This window comes from Peromyscus californicus, unplaced genomic scaffold, assembly GCF_007827085.1.
Source record: "Peromyscus californicus insignis strain IS unplaced genomic scaffold, ASM782708v3 Scaffold_20__1_contigs__length_68692818, whole genome shotgun sequence".
In the NCBI taxonomy this organism is placed as follows: Eukaryota; Metazoa; Chordata; class Mammalia; order Rodentia; family Cricetidae; genus Peromyscus; species Peromyscus californicus.
The window spans coordinates 50,308,816-50,330,913 of record NW_026294503.1 but is presented as its reverse complement, the minus strand read 5'-3'; the positions used below and the strand labels follow the sequence as shown (position 1 = coordinate 50,330,913).

Below are 22,098 nucleotides of genomic sequence, written 5' to 3'. Positions count from 1 at the left end.
GCGGGGATCTTGGAGCCAAACCTTAACCATATCTTTTTTTTTTTTTTTTTTTTTTTTTGGTTTTTCGAGACAGGGTTTCTCTGTGTAGCTTTGCGCCTCTCCTGGAACTCACTTGGTAGTCCAGGCTGGCCTCGAACTCACAGAGATCCGCCTGGCTCTGCCTCCCGAGTGCTGGGATTAAAGGCGTGCGCCACCACCGCCCGGCAACCATATCTTTTTTAAACAGCAAGGTCAAACGGTGGGTGGTTACAGGCCCCCTAGAAAGAGCCAAGGCGATGTCGCTTCCCACCTGATGCCGGCAGGGGGCAGCACAACGCTGTGCCGCAGACTCTCCGCGCTATGTTTCGCAACCCTGCATTATGTTTTAGGGAAACTAAGGCATAAAAGCAGGTCGGGTCCAATCAACCAACAGAAGCACCCACTTTTCTCGGCCACATCCCTCTTGGAGAATCCCAGACCAACCCTTGGGCCTCTGGATCTGAGTCGGCTGGAGGTGGGGTGGGAATCCCAAAGCCCCAAATGGAGGACGCGTGGGGATGATCTCGCTATTCCAGCTCCCCCTCCACCCCCGCCGCTGCAGCCACACAAATCTTTTTTGTCTCTCTAACCTACTCCAAGACTGAGGCTGTTGGCGGCGACAGGTGAAGTGGTGCCCAGATTCCCGGGCGTGGTGGGGAACCCCTAATACATCAAGTCCAGCTACGGCTGCAAGCGTCGCTCCCTGTCGCCACGGGGTGGCAGCATCCGCCTGCTAAGCTCCCGGGTAGTTCTGCTCGCTCCCGCCATCCGGCCCAGCTCAGCTCCCTGCCCACGAAGTTGTGCGAAGTCCAGAGTTTTTGGTTTCAGGAGACTGCGGTGTGGGATTGATACTGCTGTTTTATGTCTGTGCCTCAGTTTCCCTGCTCGTGATGTCCAAAGTCTCCTTTCTACAGGGTCTTCCAACCCAAAATGTTCTGCACAGCTGCACCTGCTGGCCTCTGAACCTGGGGCCCAGGAGTGGCTCTTCCCAGGTCATGGCAACAATTCAGAGGATTTGGAGAGATTAAAAGGGGCTTAGGGGCAGGGACGATAGCTTCTGAGCTCGAGGTTTCTGGCCGAGCTGGGCTATGTAGGCCTGAGGACAGAACCCCCTCATACTCCTCCTTATTTCCACACCAGGCAACTGGGTACTGGCTAGTCCTTAAAGACTGAGCGCTCTCTGCCGAGTCTTTTCCCTTGTTATAATGGTTCCATTTGATGCTGTCCCGGACTGAAGACACTTGGAAACCTGGTTTGGGCCCCCCCAGCAGGTATCTGATTACTAGCTGGTCCGCTGAGATAGGACAGACCTAGCTTTGGCAGGCAGGGTCCCTGGCACCCACCTGTCCAGGATAGAATCAAGCCAGACCCACACAGGATGTGCCAGGCACTGAGGCTAGTCTAACGCCCCACTCTGGCTGATCAACATGAATCAGATCCGAGACCCGCATCAGACAACCCTGAAGAGTGAGACAGAGAATCCTCAGACTGGGACTCTCCAGGGATGCCTTCTGATACCTTTCTCTGAGTCTCTGTCATGGTGCCACTCCTAATGGTGGTCAGGCTAGTGTGCCTACCAGTCTTTAAGTCCCAAGCTCTGCAGTGCCGGGCGTTGATCTTTCACCGGAGTTTGCTGGGCAGGCAGCGATGCCTGATCCGGGGGGTGTGGCCCTGGAAGCCCCCATGTGAGTAATGTCTAGGGGGAGGATGTCTGCCCTTAGAAAGGAGATGGTGGTGGGTGGTCTCTCCCTCTTCGACTAGAAACTGGAAACCAAGTGACCACCAGGCCCTGCGCGAGTTTCTTAGCCCCCGCCCCTACCCCCACCCTCACTGGTTCAGAGGAGCGCAGGTGTCTCTTCAGAGCCGCACTCTCCCCCTCCCTCCCCTTCCCACGCAGGCCTGGGAGGGCGATCGGAAGGGAGCTGGCCTGGGGCGGGGGGGGGGGGGGCGCGGGGTTAGATGCGTTCGTGTGTCACGGGGGAGGGAGGAGAAAAGGGAGGGGAGAGCCCGGGAGCGCGCGCGCGAGAGCGCGCTGTGAGCGAGGAGGGCGGGCGGGAGGCGGATCCTCCTACCTGGGGCGCGCTCGCCTGCTCGCAGCTCGCTTGCCGGGGCCGCGAGTCACCTGGGGAGGCGGACAAGTGCGGACACATTGGCCGCCGCGGCGCACCGCGAGGCGCGCACGGCCCCAGGCGGCTGAGCCCAGTGGAGGCAGCAGCGCCCGCCCACCCACCCGCCCGCTGCGCTCGGCCCCGGCCTGCGCTCGCAGAGCCCCACGGTCACTCCGCTGGGCTCCGAGGTCGCGGTTCCCGGCCCGGGTCACTCCCCCGGGCGCACGGGGCGGCTGCGGCGCCCTGGGCTCACCATGGTGGCAACGCGTGCCGGGTGCCCGCGCGTCGCCCGCCGTCCGAGCCGAAGCGCCGGCTGAGCGTGGTCCTCCCACAGCCCCCTGGCCCCTGCCCGGCCCCTGCCCGCCCGCGCGTCCCCTCCGGCCGCAGCTGTCTATGGCGCAGCCCCCCTCCCTGGATCATGCACAGAAACTTTCGAAAGTGGATCTTTTACGTGTTTCTCTGCTTTGGCGTCCTCTACGTGAAGCTCGGGTGAGTATTCCTGTGGGCGGGGGCGGCAGAAGGGGAGCCGGCAGCCTCGGGAGCCTCCCCCAGCAGACCTAGGGACCCGAGTTGGGGGGAAGGGCGTTTCTGAGTGGCCCGTGTGGCCGGCCCTCGCCTCAGCCTCGCAGACTCATCCGATCCCCCGGAGCCAGGAGTGCTCCCGAGGGGCGCGGAGCCCAGGACGCAGCAGGAACAGCGCGGCCCGCGGACGGCCGCCGCGGGGCTCGCGGGTAGCGGCGAGCGTGCCGGGCGCGTACTTTCACCTGTTTGGGCTCCAGGCCCCGGGGGTGGGACGCGCCTTCCCTCCCCCGGGCTGCGCTGGGCGTCGAGCCCGGGCCGAGCGCTCGCCGCCCAGAGGGCGCGCCGAGCCGGGGGGCGGGGGGCATCCCGGGCGGGGGAGATCGGAGCGTGCACCCGCCGCGAGCGCGCAGGCCCCGCACCCGCTGCGGCCCTGCGTCTCTATCCATCACCCGGACATGTTGAAATTACCTTGACAACTCGTCCGGCTGGCTCAGGATGGGCCGCGGGGCTGGCGCAGCAGCCTCGGGCTCCGTCCGGGGCCCGCGCCCCCGCCCGCCCGGGGCCCTGCGCCCGGCCCCCTCTCGCCGCGCTCCCCCTGGCGCGGCCGGGCGGGCTCCAGGCGGGCAGCACTCGCTGCTCGCCGCCGTAGCTGCTCCGAGTCGTATTTCCACATTCCTGAACCTAGCCGAGTCCTTACCTGTTGAGCCGCGATCTCCTTTAGACGGAATCTGTCTCGGCCTCCCCGGATTGGGGGTGGAGGGGCAGTGTGACCGAACGGAGCGCAGTGCACCTCGCGAGCCTTAGTCACTCTTGGTGGCCCGGACCAGACTCCCACCCCCACCCCGAGCACCTGCGGGTGTCTGCGCCCCGCTGCACCCGGCGCTCCTACTATGCGCCGCCCGGCCTGGGAGGCCAGCCTCATCTTGGCCCTGGGAAGGCCAGTGACCAGACCTGTAGGAGGGGCGGGTTCCGGTACCTGGGAGACTGGCTTTCCAGGCGAGAGGTAGAAACAGTAGCTGAAGATCAGCACCCCTCCCAGCCCTTTGCACCTCCGCCATCTTACAGGTGAAGAAATTGAGGCCCGGAGAGGGGCAGGGACCAAGCCTGGTGGCCTCAGAGGCAAGGTTGGAAGTCCCCGGTCCTAGCCTTATTCCTGCAGTCCTGGGCGGGAGTGTCTGCGGCTGCTGGTGGTTGTGTTTATTGTAGGTTTGTGTAGGTAGGCTGTGTCCCTGGGTGTTTGTTTATGAAGGTGAGGGGTGCCGGCTTTGAGCCTGCTGGAGGTGGGGGCGGGTTGGGCAGGCCACGGCTTCCTGGACTCTCAATAGCCTGTAATGATCCTCCTGGGCCTGTAAAGGATCGGATCCCCAGCCCTTTGGGAGAAAGGCTTCAGGCTGGTCCCAGGTACCTAGCTCTGGCGCCGAGGCCTTTGAGTTGGGTGCCTGACTCCACCGGCTCTGGCTTCCACCGCTGGCCAGTCTTCCTTAGCCTTCTTCCTCAGTCCTTCAACAAGAGGCCTCTGAAAGAGCCTCCTATCCAGCAAATGGGGAAAGGTGTCAGATAGAAGGACCTGGGTTCCCGAGTTTGGGGGTCCCCCTGGATTCCTGGGTTTCATCTCTGTACCTCTTCCTTCAGCTTCTGGAAGTCGGATTTTGGCTCCCGCTGTTCTGCACAGCATGGTGGTCAGTGTTGAGTAGGGAATAGGTGAGTGAGACCCTGAAGGTCTCTCTCTTCTAGCCCAGCCTGGGAGGGATCCTAATGCCCGTGACCACTACCTTCTGGGACTGAGCAAGCTTTCCTCTTCATGGTCCCAGCCCTGCACATGAGCCCAGGAGGGGAACTCTTTTCTCTCCAGAAAATCCCCCCTCCCCGAGTTTTTAAAAAAAATTCCAAAGACCCAAAGGAATGACGGACAGGCAGAGACTCACCCTGGGACCTGCAAAGGAGAGGCTTGGACCTCTTTGTAATCTCTCTCTCTCTCTCTCTCTCTCTCTCTCTCTCTCTCTCTCTCTCTCTCTCTCTCTCGTGTGTGCGCGTGTGCGTGCGTGTGTGTGTGTGTGTGTGTGTGTGTGTGTGTGTGTGTCTGTCTGTCTGTCCATCCGTCCGTCTGTCTGTCTGTGTGTCTTCCATTAGGTAGGCAGGAAAGGCTGCTGGGCCGGCATATGACCTAAAGGGATAGATGGTGGTGTGGAAGCCTAGTGGGTTGAGATCTCTCTGGAGGGGGCATCTCACATCACTTCTGGCAGGTACCTCTGTGCACTCCTACCCCAGAGCAGCCTCTCACCATCATCTGAAAATAGTGGAGTGATGTTAACCCCCTTTGGGGCGTCTGAGGCATTAGTTCTGATGGCTTCTGCCCTAACCTTAAGTAATGGTGGTGGAATATTATGGCTCCCACCAATGATCAGGAGATCAAGGGTGTGGGAGCCACCCTGGGGACTCCCCAGATAGTTTATTCCGAGGAGGGGGTCTTTTGTGATCTCAGCCCCCAAACCTGCCTCTGCTGCACGTCTGTACGTGCAGTGGGGCCTCCAGAAATCCCACCCGGTGCATTCATCCCACATGCCCTCCTCCCATAACAGCAGGGACCAGAGAATTCAGCCCTCAAAACCCCAGAAGCGCCTTGGATTCTCAGTAAGTTCCAAGCATAATGGCATTAGGGAGTCACAATGCCTGACCTAAAGTCCCCACAGATGGACCTGCTGCCCTGGAGGAGGCCAAGGTGGGATAGGGAGCAGCTAAGGTCACTGAGATGTCAGGACCAGCCCTGCCCTGGGCTTGTCCATGCCATTGTGGTCAGGAGAACCCGAGTGGCAAAGAAAGGACAGGGAGGTCTGCAGGTAAGGGAGGTAGGTTCCTGCTTCCTGGATGCCCAGGAATCGCCTTGCCAAGCCCAGGAGCCAAGGATCCACTCTTCAGGACCACGACTGTACCACACACACAGCCCCCCTTTCGTGCAGCCCCCCCCCTTGCTCTGAGACTTCTCACAGCTGACATATGCCTCTGTATTAGTACATTCCAATACAGTCAGGCCTCAGCAGAAATAGGAGATGAGACCCAAAATCTGTTTGTGGGCACTGAAAAATATTTACTAGAACAGGGAGGGTTCTTTAGAAGAATCTCTCCGCACCCATCCCAACCAACTCCTCAAAGAAGAGCAAAAGATGAAGAAGCTAGAGATGGGTGCCCTCTCCGGGGGGCCTTCTGCCTTCTCCAAAGAGGTGCATGAAGGGGGTGGTTTAGGCACCAGACTGTAGCCCCAGAGCAGGGCTGGCCCAGGTGCAATGAGAGGGACCCACACCCAGCCATCCCTAACCAAGCTGCATGCAGGCAGAGGGGCAACACACACAGGGCATCTGTACACACACACCTGCGGGCTCCTAAACCGCCCATGCTCCTGCAGGAACATGCAAGCACATGCATGCACACATGAGCACACGTTGCTGAGCACAGCCCCTAAGAGGCGCACACGCCTCCGCGCAGTGCCTCCCGGAGATGCGCTCTCAGTAGCGGTGTTTCTAGCCAAAGGTTGTGGCGAGGGTATCCCGGCCAAGGCAACTTGGGCAAACCCTGGGGGCGGCACCCGCTGCACACTCTGGTCAACCTCCCCTTGAAAAAAAAAAAAAACCCGCCCGCGGAGGAGGCGGATGTAGGGGCGGCCTGTCCAATGGCAGCTGCGCGCTTCGGGAGACTTGGAGACTTGAGCCAGAGTGAGCGACAGAGCCCGTTCGCACCGACAGACGGACAGAGGGCCAGACAGCCGCTAAGGCGTGCCCACTGTCCCCCGCCGGGCCCCCGCCCCGAACTCCAGCCCCAGCGCCCGCTGCTGCCCCAGATACAGCACGATGTGCGGTCCTGGCGTCGAGACACGGGCGACCACTGTCCCCCGCCCCCCGAGCCCTGGCCCCTAGCGCCCAGCGCTGCTGCCCTGCATCAGGGAGGGCCGCGGAGACCCCAGCCTCGGTTGGCGCAGAAGCCCTGCGGGTGGGGCCTGTCCAGCCCAGCCAGGCGCGCCGGCCCATCATGCTCCTCTTGTCGCCGCGCAGCGCGCTGGTCTCCGTCTATTGCCCGCAGATCTTTCTCCTTCTGTCCAGCGGCAGCTACCTGTGAGTGCCGCGGATGGCGGGTGGGGTGGGCGAGAGGGTAGCCTCTAGCCACTACTGCAGTAGGATGGAGGGCGGGGGAGGTGGCAAGAGGGTCCCGGGGTGCGGCGCTGGGTGCCCTGCGTACACAGAAGCTGGGGACCTTTGGGCCACTTTGCTGGCCTCAGCCGCCGATGTAGAACACCTGGGGGGCAGCTGTGGCAATGAGAAATTTTAGCTTTGGAGTCAGAGAAAAGTTGGCTCTGGAGAGGTCGGACAGCTCTTGCAGATTAGGCTGTGTGCACCAAGCGCAAGGGTCGGAGCTAACCAGTGGGCGTGAAGATTTCCTTCGCGTCCCAGCAGGATCCTGGATCAGCGGAAGACCTTCTCCCTAGGCCATATTAACCCATGCGGCGTGCCATACTAAGGAGAGCTACACGCACACGTCTGCTTTCCCAGCACACACACTGGCAGACACGTGCATGCTGCGCCCCACCAGATAGCGCGCCGAGGTTGTTCCCCGAAGTCTCTGGTCACTCGCGCCATCCTGCCGCGCCTGGAGGCCTTGACCCCTGTTCTGCTAGATGCCTCTCCTGGAGGTGAGGAGGGCGCGCACTGTGCGCGCTCAGGCTGCGGAGCTCCCAGGTATCAAGGCCCAGGGAGGGCGCAGAGCAGGGCGCACGAGCGAGGGGTTGGGCAGCGCCCACCAGGCTATGGGAAGCTCGGGGCAGGGCCCAAGGCGGCCCTGCGAGCCGAGGGGGCGCGTCCTCACAGCGGTGGCTTCGCCCGATTCCTAATGGGACGCATATGCTCTGGCCTCCGATTTAAAAAGAAGTTTGATTTATGGAACCGCCGTTTGGGGGAATTGAAGCTGGATGCTACTGATTAAACCTCAGAGCCAGCGCTCCCTCTCCCTCTCCTCCCCTCCCCCGCCCCCTCCTTAACACGCGGGCCACGTCCGGGGTCGCCTAACGCGGCCAGAGGCGGCAGCCGCCTTCCCGCTCCCTGCACCACCCCCTCCCCGCCCCGCGGCCACAGTCCTGATAAATTGCCCCGCCCCCACCCCTTTTAATAAAGACGCGGCCAATTTCTCCTCCAGCTCCTAGGAAATTACTATCCTACCAGTTTTCCTTCTATAAATAGTCGCGCATCTTGAAACAAAAGTTCGCAACCGCAGCCAGATGCTGCGAGGCCCGCGGTTTCCCCGGCTGTGGAACATAATTACAAGGTCCGGGCAGAGGGAGCGCTCCAAGCCCGGCGGCAGCCCTGGCTGCGGAGGCATCGCCTGGGGTGGGGAGGAGCAGGCCTCCCGGGGCAGGGCGCTGGGCCCGTAGGCACCGCCTGATCAGTGGGGACCTGGCCAAAAGAATCCTGCTTCTGATGTCCTTCCTTGAAATGGATCAGCCAAGGACTCCAAGGCTCCTGCTTCTGGGGCTCCTGAGACCTCCCCTTCCCCAGATCCTGGCCATCCCAGTCTTAAGCCTTGCTGAAGAGCCTGCAGTTAACTCTGAGAGATCATTTGGGGAAGCTAGCAGCTGAGGTTTGGTGTTCCTGGGGAGGTGTCCAGGGGTGGAAGCCAGGAGCTGGGTCTGAGAGGAGAGGATGGTAAGAGCCATTGGCTGCACAGCAATTGCAGGGCTCTTTGGCAGATGGTAGCCAGTGTACCTTTGAGGCCCCCAGCTTTCTCCTGGAGGGCCCACTCCAGCTTTGTGGTGACCTCCACCATCTGTACCCACATAGGTTTGTCCCTGACTGGGGGGTGCCAGCTCTGGGGGGCTGAAATTCTTTCAAGGGAACAGCTTTTCAAATGTGTCCAGGCCAGAGCTGGGGCCAGCATGAGTGGTGGTAGCTGGGGGTGAGGTGGGGGGGGGCAGGATGGGGGGTGGTAAGGCAGACCAGGTCCCTTCCTCATCACTAGTACTGCCTGGTGTTCAGCTATGAAAGATGGGGAGAAAGCGCTGGTTCGGCCCTTCATAAGCCTTGTTCCTGGGAAAGAGAAAGAGAGGGCCCACGATTGTGATGCTGAGCCTTCCTCACCTTGCTGGGTATCACAGGGTTGCCTGCCTAAGATGCCTGGGAGGGAACAGGCCTCTACAATTAGAATGAAAGCATGGTGCGTTAGCCCACCACGGTTCAGGCACCCCTGTGGCAGAACTTGGTTAGATGGTCAGTGCAGAATAACTCTGGTAACGGGAAGGTGGTAGGGGTCAGTGTGAGACACCCCCCCTCCCTAGCACTACAGGAATGTCCCAGAGGATGCCACAGCGAGGAGGGGCCCTGAGTGGAGGCTGTGTTCTGTTCCAGAGAACTTTCCAGAAGGCATCCCATTGCTGGGGTCACAGACACCGGCCAACAGTTGATCCTGCCCCTTTCAACTGGGCTGTTCTCCCAGCTCCCCATGCTGGGCTATCATCCGAACACAGTGAATCCCAGACACATGCCTGGGCCCCTACTGCTGATCATGTTGGACGGGTGTGCTGGCCTGGAAGGGCCCTGAGCTCCCATCAGACTCCAAGGGTGACCCAGCTGGGACAGCAGCTCTGACCACCTCTACCCGTGTTGGAGAGTGGGGGCCAAGTAGGGAAACCACAAGGGACCAAGGGAAGGCAAATGGGAGGTGAGGCCACAAGCAGGGTCTGGAGTGCTGGGTCAGCTGGTGTCAGGGCCAGGCCCCAGCCTGGAGCCAGAACCAGCCTGGGCTACTGTAAGGGCAGGTCCCTTCCGTTCTTGGCCTCCCTGTCCTAGATGTGGTAGTTGTCTGTGATGATCCCCCCCCCCCATGTCTTCCGGTATAGCCTGTCATGGTAACCGCCTGCTCTGGGGAGCCGAGTGAGTCATGGGTGACAGGATGGTTACTCACCGACCACCTGGCTTGGGGGTGCAGAGGGTGCTCACCACTGTCCTCCCCAGGCCCCGTCAGGCCTCTTCCTGGCTCCTGTTGTGGCTTTGCTGGTGGTGCTGACCACAGTCCTAAAAGCCCTGTGGGCATGACCCTTGGTGAGATGGGCGCTGAATCAGGCTGCTCCTGTGGCATCACAGTCGGGGGGGGGGGGACAGTGTGGGTCATAGGACTCCAACATGGACAGGTCACCTAGAGGGTGATGTCTGTCTGGGCTCAGGTCTCCTCACCGGTCACAGGGGAAAGAAGTCTCAGGTCAGACCCAGTTGTCTCTGGGTTTGAAAGCATATGACACCCCATAGACTATTGGCACAACAAGGTAAGAGCTGGAACACCCGAGGGCAAGCGTAACTCCCAGGAAACCTGCCAGCTGGAGCCCCCGGAACCACAGAAAACTACCCCAAACCCACTGTGGTATGGTAAGACGCAGCAGCTGAGAGGGGAGTGAGGTATAGGCTGGGGTGGACTTTTCCCAGCCCCTGTGTGTGCAGAGGGCTTTGCCTCTTTGGGCTTTGGCCGTGGGGAAAGCTGGAGCATGGGACCCTTTCTAACCTGGTTTCCTTGGAGTCCTGGAGACCATGAGGCATGCCAAATCTGGATTTTCATCCCAGTGCTACCTCTTCCTGCCTGGCTGTATCCTGTTCCTAGCTAACGCCTCTGCTCAGGGAGACTCTGTGGAGGTCACGACAACCTCACAGGGCAGCCTGGAGCACTCAGAGAAGATTCAGGGCCTGTGTTCAGTGCAGATCCTGATGTAAGGGATAGTTCAGGATAGTTCAGGGTGGCTCTTGGGTAGCAGGAAGCGGGTGGGATTGGCCTCTAGTGACACCGAGGGAGTCGTAGAGGGAACAGTCGCTCAGGAGGGAATGGTGTGCTCTTTGGGTGTATTGGAGGGCATTCTGCAGGTGGATCTAAACAGGATTTTTAAAGATTGAAGTGTTTTGGCCAAACTAAGGAAGGTCCCAGTAGAGACTCCTGAATGAGAGAACATGGCTGTCAAACACATCCTCCCATGGGTCCCCATGGAGATGGAGAGGCAGACCCAGCACTGGTGTCCTGAGAGATGAGGTCCCCCAGACCCCGGGTCATCATCTTGCCCTCCTGGCTCTAGCCCCCACATGGCTGGCTCTCCCTGCAGTGATCCATCCCAGAAGGGGGAGGGGGCACAGCCAGCTGTCACCAGTGCGGTGAGGCAGGTGATTACCACGAAGGGAGATGTCTAGAAATGATGCTTCCTGCCTCTGCCGCTCTACCCTCGAACTCTCCTGCAGAGCCTCCAAGCCTCAGGCTGGCCTGGAGGGGCACGTGGACCAGGGTTATGTTGCTGCAGGTATCCTGGTGGACATGGATGCCCTGCTGGGGTTTGAGCCAGTGTTCTGAGCAAGGGAGTGGCAGAGGGGCTGGGATGGATACTGGTATTTTAGACCCAGGCTGTCTGTCCGCAGAGGGTCAGGGGGAAGTGCCCAGAGCAGGGCCCCTCTGTGCAGCCCATAGCCAGCCCACTAACCTCTCCATCTCCCAGGCAGGTGGGACAGCTTCAGCAGGCTCCCTGGAGGCCTCCATTTTGCACAGTCCTGAGTCCGGCTGGGATAGGGCTCAGCTCCCCTCCCAAGGGGACAAGAGGCTGGCGCCCTCCCTTGTCAGATGAAACCCCGGCCCAGGGCTCCCTCAGCCTGATGAAAGGGTCATTGTGTAGTACAGGCCGCCCGCTGGCCAAGGACAAAACGGCCGTTTGTCCTCTCTCCTTGGTGTGGGGCTGGGGGCCTCCCCTCAGGCTGGCCGATGGGTGGGGGTGGGTACAGGTGCACTCCAGGCTCCCTCTCTTTCCTTGTCTTCTAGCTCAGTCTGCCCCTCCCCCCAGCCCCCTACCCACCTAGAGTCACCTTGCCCTTGAGTATGGATCCCCAGGCTTGGGCCAGCCTTGGTGCTGTCTGGGAGACAGCTTCCTGGTCCTGGAGGCATCCAAGTAGGTGTAAGCATGATACCAGGGAATCCAGTGCTCTGGGCCCACAGTGTAAGCAGTTAGGTGTGTGGCTAAATGACCGCGCCAGTGCAGATATGCTGCAACCATGCTTGAGACTGGGAGTAGGAGATGCCGGAGTGCCGTGGCCCCTGCGTGGCCATGGTAGCTATCTTAGGTTTGATGTGGCTGTGATAAACACCATCACCAAAAGCAACTTGGGGAGGAAAGGGTTTATTTGGCTTACATATCCCAGATCCATCTATTGAGGAAAACCATTGAGGCAAGAACCGTCCTCAGGAACTGAAGCAGAAGCCGTGGAAGAGTACTGCTTACTGACTTGCTCCTCGTGGCTTGCTCAGCCTGCTTTCTTACAATACCTAAGACCACTCCCTGTGGGATAGACTCTCCCTTATCAATCCTTAATCAAGGTACTACCTCACAGACTTGCCTACAGGTCAGTTGTATGGAGGCATTTCTCAGTAAAGATTTCCTTTTCTTGGATGACCCTAGCCTGTATCAAGTCGATATAAAAACTAGCCAGTACTACAGCTATAGGTTGTGAAGCCTTCCAAGGGCTGGAGCGGGGCTGGGAACCACGGTGATCACCCAGGCATGCACATAGCACATAGGTGGAAGAAAAGCCAGAATCCCTGGGAGTCCTATCAGATGATACTTGAGGGCCTCCATCACCGTCCAGAACCCTCTTCCATTGGGCTTCCTGATCTCTCTGTGCTCAGAAGGCCGCCAGCAAACCCAGGTGAAGCTGCTACATGTGGCCTGGTCCCTGGAAGGGGGAGGACAGGTGGGACTCCAGATCCCTCCCAGTAGCAGGCCATTGGGGGTAAACCAGATTTTAAAAGTCCTTTTGGGGTTGCACACCTGTTATCCTGGCACACAAGGCTGAGGCAGGAGGATCATGAGTTTAAAGCCAGCCTGGGTTTCATACCGAGGCCTGTCTCAAACAATAGTCTTCAGAATGAGAATGGACCAGCTGTCTTGTGGACTCCAGACTGGGAACCCAAGCCCCAGGGTTCACATTTCCAGAAGGACCTGTCCTGTGGGCCTGGCATGCACAGCCTGTCTGGAGTCTGCTCTTGCGTCTCGGTGCTCCCTGGCTGCTGGCACAGGGCTAAACCAAGCCACCTCCGGCATTGGAATGTGAGGGTGGGGCGGGTGATCAGGGCCAGGTGTGTCTCAGGTCCGGGCATCTGAGGCTGGATTTGAACCCAGGTTTGTATGACTCTGAGGTCCATGCTGCCTCTAGCATCTGACCAACACTGTTGCCTCTCACATTCATTACATTTTATAAGTAATGGATTTTATATAGGGTGAAGAATCCAACTAGAGCAGTTGGTTGCAAGATTTGGGGACCAGGAGTCCTTGGTCCCGGAGCAAAGCCCCCCCTCAACAACTTGGGGGGCTAGCTTTTGCTTGAGTCCTGGGGACAGAGATGCGATGCTCCTGGGGGATGTGGAGATGTCCCTGCTTGTCTTGGCTCTGCTCCAGCAAATCTGAGGCCAGCTTTAACAGGAAGAAAAGTAGGTCCAGCAAGCCAGCCTGGGACCTGTGTGTCGGTTCAGTATGTGCTTGATGATACGCTCTCAGATGTGGCTGGGCCTGGTTTTGGGGTACCCTTGGCTTCTCTAGATCTTGGTTTCCCGTCTGAGGGAGGTTCTAGAGCCGCCCTCTAGCTAGCCCCGCCCATTCAGTTGACTTTTCACACCCCCTTAATTTATCTCAGCCCTCCAGTCCACCTTCCTCTGAGTTCACACAGAGCCCTACAGCAGGGGCCCTGACTACCTGCAGTAGGGGTGAACCAGGAAAGACTTCCAGTGTAGGGTGACCTGAGAGGCATCAGAAGTCATCCCTACCAGCCTGGGGGACACAGGTTGAAGCAGGAACTGAGGGCTGGCTGAACACCTTCCGGGAGGGGACTCCGGTCTTCTGGGGGTGACTTCACCTCTGGCAGGGAGTGCGGGGACTTTCCAAGTGCTGCTGACCACCCCCCCCTCCCCGGAAACAGACTTGCCACCTTGCCTCATGGTATCTCCATCATCTCTGTTTTCCCGGGACATGCTGTGTCCCTATAGACTGGGTTGGCTGGTAGGGGAGGGATGAATTTAAGCCACCATATATGCTGCTGTGGGCCAAAGTGCTGGTGTGGCCTTCCTGTGGACCAAACAGGGCTGGTATTCCCTTCGGTGGCCCTGCCACAGGGTAGAACACCAGATTAAGCACGCCAGCCTCCCAGAGTGACCTTCTGATGGGCTGGGCTGAGATACATCATGGCCTAAGACTGAAGTGGGAGAGCCTGGAGTTGGTGGTGTGGTAAGGTGGTGTGGAGAGAGCATTAGCCAGGGCCTGACAGTTCTAGCTTCTCTTTACCTTGCCAGAGTTCTGGGACAGAGATTCGTGGCGCGAGGGACCTCAGGGACACAGCCTTCAAGATGGCCAGGGAGAAAAGTGCTTAGACTTTTATCCTATCCTCCTGCAGCGGGAGCGGGCGGTCTTAGGGCTGGACAGCTTCCCTTCAGGCTGTGGAACCTGTGGTGGGGGGCTCCTGGCCCTGCCTGAGGTTCTGTGCTGCTTCCTAGTGTCTTTGCAGTAGAGTCCGTGGTAATGAGTCCGCCCGAGGGAAGTCCTCCTTTTGTGTGATTGATAGCCCTGCCGCCTATGAAGCAGCATAGGTTGAGAGGCCGGTGTTACCCTTTGGCAGCTTGCAGGTCTGTGTTTCTTTCTGGACCCCTCACAGAGCAGCGCAGGGGTGGGGTGTACAGGCAGGTCTACAAGCCCAGAACTGAGCCCCATCTTCCCCTGTGACTGTCAAGGTGGGGATTCCCGTAGCCGGAAGTAACGGGTTCGCCATAGTTTCAGAGGGAGGGTATCAAGGAGGCAGAGGCAACGACTTGGCTTTATCTGTGCCAAGCTGCTCTTCAGCCTTGGACAAAAGACTGCCCTTTTTTGAGCCTCCTCTGGAAAATGGGAATAATGAACTCCTAGCCAGGCTGGCCACTAGGATTGAGTGGCTCCTTTCCCAGGGCGTTCGATTTTGGAGGCAATTGGCTGGGGAGGCCATTCAGGTCATGGAGAAAGCCATAAGGTGAGGGACCAGGGAGCAGTGGCCAGGGGGCTTCTGACTCAGACAGGTCCCCAGCTGTGATGACAGCAGATAGCAGGGATGGGTCTGGTCCCTGGCTGAGGCTCACACTGCCCCGGGTGCTGTGTGGCTTGCGGGCCCTGTCCTCTCTAGGCTCTGTCTCCCACCTTACACTAGCTCAGCTCTGCCTTGAGGTCTGTAGACAGATGGTGACTCGCTATCCTCTGTGTGTGGGACTTGGTCCCCAAACTTAAAACTCAGAATATGCTCAGAGTGTCCCAGGAAGTGCTGGCTCAGCCATCCAGTGTTTAGACTCCCAAATTGGCAGTAGGCCAGTGGGGCCCTGCCAGCTCCCTCCCACCTTTTACACCCACCTGTCCATCTGTTGCTGGGTCTCAGGTTGGCGTCTTGGCCAGCCATGCCTTCAGGGCACCCCATATCACATAGGTTGTGTAGTAAGTGCCGTGCTGGGCTGATGGGGGGTCTCAGCTCCAGCTGAGCTTCAGCCAGCCTCACAGCCTCAGGGGCCCTGGCATCTCTGGATGTGGCGATCTCCACCTGTACTGTGGGAAGCAAAGAGAAAAGCCAGGGGTAAGGACAGAGAGAAGCCACTTCAGCCCCTGTGCCAGGCTTGGCACACATTGGCCCTGCCAGCAGTGAGAATGAAGCAGGGTCAGGCAGGCTTCCTGGAGGTGGGGGCAGTGAGCTGGATATGAAGCCCTGTTTGACGGTCAGAGGGGCAGGGTGCCCTTCCCAGGGCAAAGACTTGATCCATTAGGTTACTGTGGGCCTTGTGTGCCAGGAGAGGTCCTGAAATGTCTGAAGTTGCAGGCCATTGGAATTAAAATGACCCCTGTAAGGGCTCCGTGAATCCATCAGCCCCCCTGGACCCCTGTGCCCATGCCTGGATGTGCCACTCTGAGGCTGTGGCTTTCCCATCTCCAGCAGCCCCAGCCTACCCAGGCCTCCTGCTCACCGCCTGCTTTCTCCCAGACTGCCTTCTTTCTCTCCAGGGTGGGGTCCCAGGAAGCCTGGATGGAATGCCAGCTATGTGGAAGGGTGGGAAAGCCTTTAGCAGAATCTCTCCTTTCTTGCCTGGGAACACCAGGAGCAGCTGAGGGGAGCAGTGGTCCGGAAAGATGGGGAGCAAGTGGGGCCCATGCTGGAGGGGAAGGGCTGCCTACAGCAGGCCCCAACCATGGCAGAGTGTACACCCTCCTGACAGATGGGTAGACTGAGGCCCAGCTTGGTCAGAAAGATTGCACAGGACTGGAGCCTAGTCCCCACAGCCACAGAGGCCCTCTTTAGGATCTAGCCTCAGGTATCCTGACTTTCACCTCAGCCCTTTGATAGTCAAATGGGAAACCGAGGCCCAGGCAGGTTAGGGAAGGGGCTTTGGGGTGGCTGAATTCCTAGGCAGAGCTCTAGAGGAACCTGCCCTCAGCCATTTCCAGTCCCTGGCTACCTCAGGGCCCTTCTAGCTTTATTTCGGTCTATTTCCCCCCCCCCCCCCCCTGTGAGTTTGGGCTTCAAGGCTCACCACGAGGAGCGACCGTGAGGATGGCTAGAACAGCGAGGGAACCGAACTGGGTGGGTGCCTCTTTCGGCTTTCTGTCTATGGAGGCAGGCTCTGTGTCAGGGCATTCTAAAGGGCCAGTTGGATGGCCAGGCTAGACCTGCCCTCTGACGCTCCCTCCAGGGCCTCACCTGGGTCCAGGTACTTTCCTTTTGAGGTGGTGCACACCTGCACCCCCAGAACTTTGAGGTCTAAGCAGGAGGATCAGAAGTTCATTATCGTCCTTGTCTACTTAGTGGTTTTGAGATTAGCCTGGGCTACCCGAGACCCTGAAAGAGAGAGATGGGGAGGGACGCAGGGGGAGAAACCGAACACAGCTCTAGAGCTGCACGCTCTGCCCGTGTTTCTGAGCTGGGCTTACCAGCAGAGGGAAGGCTGAAAGGAGGACCAGAGGGAGGACGGAGGACTGGAGGGAAGACAGGGGGCCTGAAGGCAGTGACCTTGGCACCTGCTGGGTTCTGTTCTTTAGAACAGAACCCTGACCAGTTCTGTTCTAAAGACCTGCCAAGGGGACCTGCTGTGCTCAGTTCTGGCCTGGGTCAGCTCTCTTTGGTCAGTCTTATCTAATTCAGCGTGTAGCTAATGTCTGTGTGTCAGGGGGACTCTGATCTGGGGGCTGAGGCTAGTCTACACTAGGGAGACATTCCTGTCCCCACTTACCTGGCAGGAACATTGAGGTTCTTCTAGCCCTGTCTCCCAACCAGTACCCCCCACCCCCCACTGCCCGAGTACCCCTCTGTGCTTCAGAGTCTGGAAAGAGCCCTTGGGCCCCTCACTGGCTGGAAAAGCCCCGGACACACCTGCCCACCCGAGGGAGAGCTCAGCGCCACCCTCCAGGGGATTTGCTGAGTTACTTCCTGGATGAGTGGACCCAGGCCCGCCTTCCTGGCCGATCATAGATAATTAGAACATTCTTCAAATATTTTGCCGGAGGATGCCCAAGAAGGAAGAATTACAAAGTGCCCTGGGCCAGGAGCGTGGGCTGGAGTTGCTGAGCAGCTGGGCAGCTGGGCAGCTGGCTGGGCCAAGTCTGGGGGGGCCCAGAGGGAAGCTAGACCAGCCTGTCCCTACCTTCCAGAGTTAGGACTGGAGCAGGAAAACATGAGGAGTGGGTGTTTTCAAACCCAGGGCCCTTTTGGGACCAGTCAGTTACCTGGCAGAGATGGGGAATACGTGCCCTAGGGCCTCAGCAGCAGGCAAGGGGCAGAGCCTGCTGCAAATGGCCTTTGGACAGGACTTAGGGTCACACACTGAGTCCAGGGATCCCAAGGGAGCTGGAGATGCGATGCCTAGGAGGAGGTGTGTCCGCGGTGGGAGGGCAGGTCTGAAAGCGGAGCAGCGGGGAGAAGAGAGAGGCCTGATACTGGCACCACAGGGTAGGGAGGATGGAGGGAAGACGGCTGTTCAAGAGGCTGTGTCTGAGGTTGGGAGGGCTGGGCCAGGTCCTGAGATGGAGCAGGTTGCATGCAGTGCAGACAGGGCCCCGGGCTAGGCCGGGAGCTGGAGCAGGTGAGACTGGTGGGACAGGAGGGCTAAGGGGCCTGTGCTGGGGGAGTTCTTAAGAGGCACCTGCTTCTCAGAGAGGAGTGCCAGGTCCCTGAGAGTCTCCGGGCCAACGTGGGCTCAGTTCCGGTTCTAAACAGTCTTTTGGATCCTGTGCTAGTCTTTACATTCCATGACTTCCCTCCTGTGTGTTTGTCCCAGCCCAGCAGCCTGGGGGCAGCCTGGTCCCGTGTGGAAAAGGCTCGGGCCGGAGAGAAGAGCCCTGCAGAGGTCACTGCTATTATGGGTATTTGCTATTATTTGCTCTTGTGGGTAGAGATTTAAAGGGAATACTGGGGTGGAGAAGCCCGGCTCTGTGGCCACCTTAGGACACACCCGTGGATTTTGAAGGTGGCCAGAAGCTTCCTCTGGGTGGGAGAGACTGTTCCATTGGTCATCTCTGCAGCTAGCCATGACACCATTTCTCTCTGGCCATTTCAGTGGAAAGGGACAAGGCAAATGACATGGTTTTCACTGACCTGTCACCCAGGATGAAGAGAGGGAACCCCACGACTCCCCTATAGCCATCAACTGCCCCGCCGCACTGAGGGTGCCCCACATTTCACTCAGCTTGGCATGTGAGCCACGAGCCAGGTCACTGTCCTGTGAGGGGCCTCTGCTGTGTGTCAGTGCCTCTGAGATGCTCGACTGGAGGCCTTCATCCCCTCACAGATCCTTCATTCGTTCATGCACTGAGGCGCGGGGGCAGTGGGCTGCATTCCTCGCTCCTTGCCTTCCTGCCAGCTCAGGAAGCCAAACCTCTCTGGGCCTCTGGGGGAGAAGAATAACAATTTGTATCCTACTTGACCCCTGATGTTTTTATAGAGGGACATTAAGTGGACCTGGAGCTCAGTCTAGCACACAGTAGGTGGGCCTTTTCTGAGTCAAGCACTTTAAAACTCTAGCAGCATGAAGGATTTAGAATAGATTCCTGCTCCGCCCCCTGCCGGGGGGGGGGGGGGGGGACAGCAGGCTTTGGAGGGCCTCCTTCCTGAAGGAAGTATAAGTGTCCTTTACACCAAGTAAGAACAAGATTACCTCAGTCCTGATCCTAGGGAGCACCCTCCCCGCTCCCAGCCTTTTAATGTGAGCTGGTGCTCTCCAAGGATGTTGGAGAGGGGGGCCTACTTGGAGGAGACCCCAGGGTGAGGCCTGGCCTGAAGAAGGGGTCTGCCCCCTATGCATGGCCACAGCTTTTCTGGTGGTTGGTCGTTGTACTGGCTGGGGTCACTGATACTGTTTTCCCTCGGTTCTTGGACCGTGAGTGAGCTGGCTAGATTGGAGGGAGGAGAAGCCTTGAGGATGGCCCCTTGGGTGGGCGTGGAGACCACAGTGAGCGCTCACTGGTTCAGGGTCCCACTGTAGGTACGGTGCCCTGCTCATCCCAGAGGGACTGATTGGAGCCAGGAGTGCGTCAACCATGGGTGTCCAGTGAGGGACCAGAGTGACCCCAGCCTCAGGCCTGGAGGGTAGAGACGACCGCACACACCACATGTCACGGCATACCAGCTGTGGTGTGAGTGCACATGTGCCCCCAGCGAGTCTCCTTGTCACCTGCTCTGTCGTGTGTCCAGATTGCTCTCACACACCTTTTACTGAGGAGGAAACTGAAGCATAGAGAGAGGTTAGGGAATGTGCCTGAGTTTCCCCCACTCCACCATGAAGAGGCATGTTCAGGGTTCCCACAGAGCTTGTCAGCAACAGAATTCGTGGCCTTCGCCACTGCATTAGAGGGCTGGGTGTCTGTAGCCTGGTATCTGCCACTGGGCAGTGCCAGTCAGGTTGAGCTCTTTTCCGCTGCCATTCCCTCTTCAAGACCCTTGTCATGAAGACAGTCCCATCCCTTTAAGCATCTGGTAGATAGAAAGGTCTTCTTGTCCAGGGCAGTCCCCCTTGTCATGCTACCAAGCCTAAATCCAGAGCTGGGCATCCCAAGACTCAGGTGCCCCTGGTCTCTGCTGGCCTCTGCTGGCCTCTGGCCTTAGCCTGGAGGTCTTATCTACAGCCCCTCTGAGCTCTTGCCAGGAGCCGGATCCAGGCCAGAGGTGAGGAAGGTTTGTAGGCTCACAGTGGCCCACCGTTCCTGGCACTTTGCCCATGTCCTAAGGCCCCTGAGCAGTTCGAGGGACAAGCCCAGAACAGAATTTTTCCACGGAAAAAGTCAACCACAGAGGCACACAGCCCTGCCAGCCAGGCTCCTCTGCTCACGGGCCTCCCTGGTCTGGTCACTTGGACACCTGAGCAGGCAGCTGCTGGCTGGGAAGAGGGTTTTCCCAATGTGGGATGAGAGCCGGGGGCCCACCTGCAGGGTGGCCTGCTGAGGGTGCCAGGCATGCTCTCATCCCACTGCCAACAGCCTCGGCAAGGCCCCACATGCCATTAGCCTTCTGCTGGCACCAGCTGCTTAGGTTTTAGAGTTTTAACCATGTTTCCCACTCGGCCTGCAGCCCACTCCCCTGTCCCAAAGGCTTGGATCGGCCAGGGTCTAGCCTGCTCTAGGAGCTTGGAATCTGATCAGTCGGTGCCAGGGGTTATGGTATGGAGAACTGCAACCAAGTTTCTCCACCATAAGCCAAATGAATGAATGAATGAATGAATGGCTTTTCAGCAAGGAGGTGGCTCAGATTGGGTTTTGAGAACAAAACTCAAAAGGCCTAGCCTGATAGGGTGGCACTCTCCCACAACCCCCAACTAAAGGGGCTGAGGCAGAATTATAGAGTGAGGACAGGGTCAGCCTGGGTTACAGGCCCCCACAAAAAAGGATGGAAGTTAAGTGGATACTGGTGCTTCTTCCAAACCTGACAACGTGATCCTCAGGACCCAATACGGTGAAAGGAGAGAAGGAACTCTCACAAGTTGACCTCGGATTTCCACACACATGTTCTGTGGCACATCCACACACATATAAGCACTAAATAAATAAATAAAACCCTTGATTTAAAAAAAAAAAAAAAAAAAGGTGCCGGGCGGTGATGGCATGGCACACGCCATCAATCCCAGCACTCAGGAGGCAGAGTCAGGCAGATCTCTGTGAGTTCGAGGCCAGCCTGGTCTACTGAGCGAGTTCCAGGACAGGCTCCAAAGCTACACAGAGAAATCCTGTCTCAAAGAGAAAAAAAAAAAAGGAAGAAGGCCTGATCTTTCACACCTACTCCCAGGTCTCCCTCCCAGGGCTTACAGCTTTGCACAGGTTTCCCAACGCCTAGTTCAGCCTCCACCCCGAGCTCTGGCAGTGGAGTGCAGGCTCTGAGTGGGACTGGAGGCCTCCCAAGCTCCCCAACCCCTCTGAGCACTCCCCCGCCCCCGCCCTTGCAAAGCAGAGTCTTTGTGGGGTTGGTACATCAGGAGAGACCCCACAGAGCCTGGCATCAGAGGGGAGTGCTGAGTACTGTCAGTGGGATTCCCGCTCGCACCAAGGAAGACAAGTTTGGTGTCGTCTTCAAATTGTGACTGTACCTGGTCACTGTGCTCCTGATAGCCTGTGATTCACACACTGGTGAGAGTGTGTGGTCACAAACTGGGCTGAGGGGCTGGAATTCTAGTTCTGGCGGCACCAACACCCACATGGGGCGATAGCCTACCTCTGGTGGGTCCTTTACATTGAAGTGTGTAGAGTCCTGTGCATTGCAGTTGTTTTAAAAATTGTGGTTGAGAGGCACATCAAATGGAATTTACTGCCCTATCCATCTTAAGCCACAGAAGGGTGGTATCTCATGTTTTCATAGCGCCACAATACCTACATAGCCCCATCGCCCAGATGGGAATTCCACAGTTGCTCAGCATCCAGTCTCCATCCCCTCCTTCTCACATGCTTTCTGTCTCTGTGGGTTTGCCCATTCTGGACATTACCTTTAAACGGACTCAGGTGACATCTGGGATTCTGTGTCTGCCTTCTTTCTCATGGCATAATGTTTTTGAACTTTTTCCATATTGGGGCATGAATGCATGCCTCATTCCTTTTTATGGCCGAATAATATTCCATGGCATGGACATACCACATTTTGTTTTCGGTCACTCATCCGTCGATGGAGAATTGGGTTATTTCCATCCTCTGGCTACTGTGAATAGTGTTGCTGGGAGCATTTGTACAGAAGGTTTTGTTTCGACACCTGTCTTCAACTCTTTTGGATCTATGCCAAGAAATGGAATTTCCGGGCAGCTTTGTTGTGTGACTTTTAACTCTCTGCCAAACTGCTGCTACCCACAGCGACTGTGGTGCGGGAGGACTCTGCTCCCCCACCTCCTCGCCCGCACCCGGTTTTTACCGCTTCTCAGTTTTGCTCACAGGGATCCT

At 58.2% G+C, this 22,098-nt stretch overlaps 1 protein-coding gene and 1 long non-coding RNA gene across 7 annotated transcripts in view; one reads left to right on the top strand and one right to left on the bottom strand.

Annotated features, from left to right (window-relative positions):
• Positions 1-16,195, bottom strand: part of LOC128116902 (uncharacterized) — a 40,652-nt gene extending 24,457 nt beyond the window's left edge. For both annotated transcript variants that reach the window (XR_008220620.1, XR_008220619.1), the window contains exons 1-2: positions 11,134-16,195; positions 9,588-9,706 (exon numbers count right to left, since the gene is read on the bottom strand). This is a non-coding gene — a long non-coding RNA (uncharacterized LOC128116902). The remainder of the gene's footprint in view (positions 1-9,587; positions 9,707-11,133) is intronic.
• The window catches only part of Wnt7b (Wnt family member 7B), a 47,873-nt gene continuing 28,018 nt past the window's right edge, over positions 2,244-22,098 (top strand). Inside the window, exon 1 of one of the 5 annotated variants that reach the window (XM_052748556.1) lies at positions 2,244-2,615. In XM_052748556.1, the coding sequence (XP_052604516.1) occupies positions 2,545-2,615 (71 nt within the window). In that variant the 5' untranslated portion in view covers positions 2,244-2,544. Of the gene's footprint in view, positions 2,616-6,270; positions 6,752-7,998; positions 8,333-17,992; positions 18,052-22,098 lie in introns of those variants that run through there. The other 4 variants (XM_052748555.1, XM_052748557.1, XM_052748558.1 and 1 more) reach the window with 4 other exon arrangements.